Source organism: Miscanthus floridulus, chromosome 7, assembly GCF_019320115.1.
Source record: "Miscanthus floridulus cultivar M001 chromosome 7, ASM1932011v1, whole genome shotgun sequence".
NCBI lineage: Eukaryota > Viridiplantae > Streptophyta > Magnoliopsida > Poales > Poaceae > Miscanthus > Miscanthus floridulus.
In genome coordinates, this window is record NC_089586.1 from 4810887 (window position 1) to 4816189 (window position 5303).

The window sequence follows — 5303 nt, forward strand, 5'->3', positions numbered from 1 at the left end:
GCAGCCGCCACTTTTGTCGCTACAAGGGGTTTCTAGGTCAGGGAAGAGTGGTATCCATAAAATCTTAACAATTAGGCTAAACCCATAGTGCTTGGTCTTCTTGTCGAGTGGCCTACTCGGGACGTGGTTGCGTGTAGGTCATCGCATGGCTAGTCACGTATTAGAGAATACAATGTGAGATCTATCCGATTGATGAATTAAATCAAGTATTCATAATGGAAGGAGTGGGGATGGTGGTAATTAAGGTCATGTTTGGACACACATGACTAGCTGCTAGTTGGGCTAAAAATTAGCCTAAATTAGTTATGGCTGACTAGTTAGTTGGCTAAGAAGATTTAGCTAAAAAAATAGACTATCTATTGTCTCACTTGTTTAGATACAATAGAACTAATTTGAGCTATCTAACCGTAAGACCATGGTATCAAACATGCCCTAAATCACATAGTAAAATACAAATGCAAAGATGAAATAGAAGTGAAAATTGAGCTCCCTCTTGTTGCCTGAAAACAGGAAGAGTCCATTCAAACCGGGACAAGGACGGGAAGAGCAGCAAGAAGGGCACCCCGAGGCAGAGCAGAGAGATGTACAAATAAGGGCATGCTCGAGGGCTGCTTTCCAAACCTGCCAGAAGATAAGCAGGGGCAGGCAGAAGCAAAATGGAAACCAAAACAGACCTCTGCCCTCCTCTCTCTATCTCATCTCCTCTCCCTGCCTGCCTCACTGCCCTGTGCAGCTGTGCCTGCCTACCCTCCCCCTCCCTGCCCCTGCCCCAGAGGCCCTCAGGCCCCTCACCCTCCCCTCCATTAAAGACAAGGCCAGGGCCATCCATCCTCCTCCTCCTTCCATCCCCATCCCCATCCGCATCTTCCACCCTCTCCCCTGTCCTGCTCACTCACCCACACACTTGCAATTTGAGGTAACAAGCCAAGCAAGCAGCTTTGTTACCTGCTGGCTGCTGCCCATCAGCAACATGTGACAAGCCAAACCAAGCAAAGCTTCACAAACACCATCACCGCCGAGGTCAGGTCACCTCAGCTCACCTCCCTAGCTAGCAGTAACTGCCCAGTGGGAGTGCAGATTGAGTGGCCAGTGAGTACTGGCAGTGCTAATCACTTCGCCTCCAGTCCAGTCCGCCCCGCCCGCCCGCCATGCAGTCCGGCTACGGCGGCGTGTCCGAGTTCCAGCAGTTCATCTTGGACGGCGGCTTTGCCATGTCCGCGCCGCCACCGCCGCCGCAGCAGCCGCCTCAGCCCGCCGCCGCCCAGGAGCTGGGCGGGCCCTTCAGGTACCAGCCGCTGCACCACCACGCGCTGCCGCCGCAGCTCCACCACCACGCGCCGCACATGCCGCCGCACTTCGCCCACTTCGGCGCCGCCCCGTCGCCGCCCTTCACGCAGCAGCTGCTGCACCAGGCGGCCGCCGCGGGGCACCACCACCTCCAGCTCTTCCACGAGCAGCAGCAGCATCACCACCACCACAAGCCCCAGCCGCCGCCGCATCAGCAGCAGCAGCAGCATCACCACCAGCCGCCGGCGAGATGGGCACCGCAGCCGCAGCAGCACCAGCACCACCACCAGCCGCAGGCCCAGACGCATCACCACCACCACCACCACCTCGGATTTGACGTCGAGGCCGCCGTGCCGGAGAGCTCGGGGGCGGCGGGCGGCGGGAGCGCCGCGGCCTCGGGCGGCGCCACCCCTCCGGGCGTGCCCCCGTTCTTGGCAGCCGCCATGAACTTCAAGCTGGCGGTCGACCCCGGCGGCGGCAGCGGCGCCACGGGAGGCACCGACGACGGCCTCAACGACGGGGGTGGCGCCGCGGGCAGCGGCATGATGCTTCACGTTGGCGGCGGCGGCGACGACGACGAGGCCGCCACTGAGAGCCGCCTCCGCCGCTGGACCGGCGACGAGGAGACCTCCATCAAAGAACCTACCTGGTAGGCGGCTGTGCTGTTGTGCATCTTCCCTCTGCTCCCTCCCTACTGCTGCTCTCTCCAAATCTCGCAATCAAAATGAATTCTTGGTGGAAATTGAAAGAAAAAAGTTGAGAGAAAAAGATCGCATCTTGTTTGGTTGCTTGCTCTGCTTCGGATGCTATTGCTCATGCTCGTGGGGAGGGAGCAGAGGACGAGCAATAATAGTGCCATGATTGAGAAAGAACAGCTGCTGCTGATGGCTGACGCTGATGCTGATGGCGATTCCCTTCTCCCCCTCTCGGCCTCTCCTCTTCTCCCTCCCTCCCTCGCTCAAATCATTCTCACTCGAGCACCTACTTTTCAGCTCTGCATTCCTTGTGCTATGCTTCTCGTCTCTGGCTCCGACCCTTTTCTAATTCCTCACCATCACAATGTTTTGCGCAGGCGGCCGTTGGACATCGACTACTTACACAGCTCGAGCAGCAGCAAGAGGACGGGAAAGGAGAAGGTGGCCACGCCCGAGTCCCCCGCGCCGGCTGCCGCCGCCAATTACTTCAAGAAAGGCCCAGGCGACGACAATGACGCTGCCGCAGCCGCTGCGGCCGCGGGCGGCGGCAACTACAAGCTGTTCAGCGAGCTGGAGGCCATCTACAAGCCGGGGAGCGGCGGCGCGGGCGTCGGCCAGACGGGGTCCGGCTCCGGCCTCACCGGAGACGACAATGCCATCCTCGAGCCGGCCATCGCCGACCTCCCGGACGTGGCGGCCGCGGGCCCGCAGCTCAACACGTCGGAGACTTCGGCTGGGGAGGAGGTGGCCGCGGTGGTGCAGCCGCAGCCGCAGCCCCAGCCTTCGACGGACGCGGCGCGGCGCAAGCGGAAGCGTCGGCGGCAGCAGCAGGAGCAGCTGAGCGCGTCGGCGTCCTTCTTCGAGCGGCTGGTGCAGCGGCTGTTGGAGCACCAGGAGAGCCTCCACCGGCAGTTCCTGGAGGCCATGGAGCGGCGCGAGCGGGAGCGCGCCGCGCGGGACGAGGCGTGGCGGCGGCAGGAGGCTGACAAGTTCGCCCGCGAGGCCAGCGCGCGCGCGCAGAACCGCGCCAGCGCCGCGGCGCGGGAGGCCGCCATCATCGCCTACCTGGAGAAGATCTCGGGCGAGTCCATCACGCTCCCGCCGGCGCCACCGCCCGCCGCGGCGTCCGGCGACGACACGAGCCAGGACGCGACGGCGGCCGGCAACGGCAAGGAGCTGGTGCCGTACGACGGCGGGGACGCGACGGCGCCCGAGGGGGTCGGGTCGCTGCACCTCAGCACGTCGCGGTGGCCCAAGCACGAGGTGGAGGCGCTGATCCGGGTGCGGACGGGGCTGGAGGGGCGGTTCCAGGAGCCCGGGCTCAAGGGCCCGCTGTGGGAGGAGGTGAGCGCGCGCATGGCGGCGGCGGGCTACGGCCGCAGCGCCAAGCGCTGCAAGGAGAAGTGGGAGAACATCAACAAGTACTTCCGCAAGGCCAAGGAGAGCGGCAAGAAGCGGCCGGCGCACGCCAAGACGTGCCCCTACTTCGACGAGCTGGACAGGCTCTACTCCCGCTCGGGTCACTCGGCGGCGGCGCGCGACGGCAAGTCCAATGCCGGGGGAGGCGAGGCCAAGCAGGCGAGCTCGGAGCTGCTGGACGCGGTGGTCAAGTACCCCGACGTGCGCTACGGCCCGCCGGGGTTCGGGATGGACAGGGAGCAGGCCTCCGGCGGCGGCGGTGGCAATAACGCTAATAATGAAGGTGGAGAGGACGACGGCGCCGAGGATGTCGACGGGGAGGAGGACGGCATTGGCAAGGGGAGGGCCGGCGATGATCAGGACGACGAGGTGGACAGCCATGGCCACGATGATGAGTAGCTAGCTACAGTGCCTCTCCCTCTATCACTCTCCCTCTAACCTTTGATGACGAGTAGCTGCATTGCATTGCATGCATGGCAATGGCGTTGCCATGGATGCGACCACAGGACATGAGATGCGAGCTGGGCGTCCAAGGAATCCATTCCTTTGTTGAACAAATTTGCTTAGCAATCTTGTTTAATTTGTTCTTTCTTTCTTGTTACTAAATCTGTTATTACTAGTGTATTTCAACACTTGCCACTACTATTAGCTAGCACTCCACTGCTGCTTCTGCTTCTAGCTGTTACTTGTAATTTTGTATACTACTACTACTACTACTACATGATATGAATATGATGCATGGTCATCTACAAGATACTGTTAATTACTACTAGTCTAAATAAGGTGCCATTGAATTAATTTGTTACTGATATTTGTATCATTGTATGTACTGTATGAATGAATGAATGGGCGGGTACGATCATCATTGCATATAATATAGCTCCTGGAGCAGTGTTTTATTTTAAAGGAAATAAATCGTCCTTTGTGTTTATTATTTGGGTCAATGTCAGGAGGTGTGTCGGCAGATATGTGTTGGCTACCCAGTCACGGCTTCAGCTCACTCAAAGAGAAACGGTACTCCTCTATCACTCTAGCAGGGTTAGGCTAGTTTAGGTGGCGAATTTTTTTAGGAAATTTACTGTAATACTTTCGTTGTTATTTGTCAATTAGTGTTTAATCATAGTCTAATTAGGCTTAAAAGATTCGTTTCGTGAATTTCGTCTAAACTGTGTAATTAGTTTTATTTTTTTATTATATTTAATGCTTCATGCATGCGTTCAAAGATTCGATGTGACGGGAAATCTTGAAAATTTTTGTAAAATTTTGAGAACTAAACACTACTTTAGCGTTAGCACTGGTATTTTCAAATAATAATAACGAGAAGAATACTCGACGTGTTGCCGCGAAAATTACTGATGTTTTAGAATAAATTAGACTATATATAGTTACTTAGGACAGTCTCAATGTTAAAATCTACATGTAGTTTCTATATCTATTAATTTTCATAGACACTGCATATAGAAATCATGGGCCCAATGAATAGTTTCTATAGATTTTTTTTATCCAATCACATACGTTCTCTCTCCATTATCTACCGATCACATCCCTTTATGTCTTAGTTCTTGTGTAGACATTATTTCTAACTTAGACTCGGTTTTTATGATTTTTGCCCTCTCTCTTTATAACTACCTTGTCATATCAACAAAAACGTTTAGGTGACAGTATAATTAATGTTCATAGAAACTATGATGGTTTCTGCATTGGTAGTGCCCTTATACAAAAGGATAATCGATTATAAATTAATATTAGTGGATGACGTGGTAAGCCGACGTCGATAACTAAGTGACGTGTGTATCATAGTTGCAAATGCTAGTGGGCTATAAATGTATTTGATATATAGTGAATTGCTAAGGTGGACATCTTGAATGTTGGAACTGAACTCTAGTGGGGTTTAGAATTATA

General features: G+C 55.2%; 1 protein-coding gene across 1 annotated transcript; it reads left to right on the forward strand.

Moving 5' to 3' along the window:
* Positions 1-812: 812 nt before the first annotated feature.
* Positions 813-4151, forward strand: LOC136462401 (trihelix transcription factor GTL1-like). Its single transcript, XM_066461503.1, has 2 exons — positions 813-1936; positions 2360-4151. The coding sequence occupies exons 1-2, from the start codon at positions 1149-1151 to the stop codon at positions 3798-3800; spliced, it is 2229 nt and encodes a 742-aa protein (XP_066317600.1). The 5' UTR covers positions 813-1148; the 3' UTR covers positions 3801-4151.
* Positions 4152-5303: the final 1152 nt, after the last annotated feature.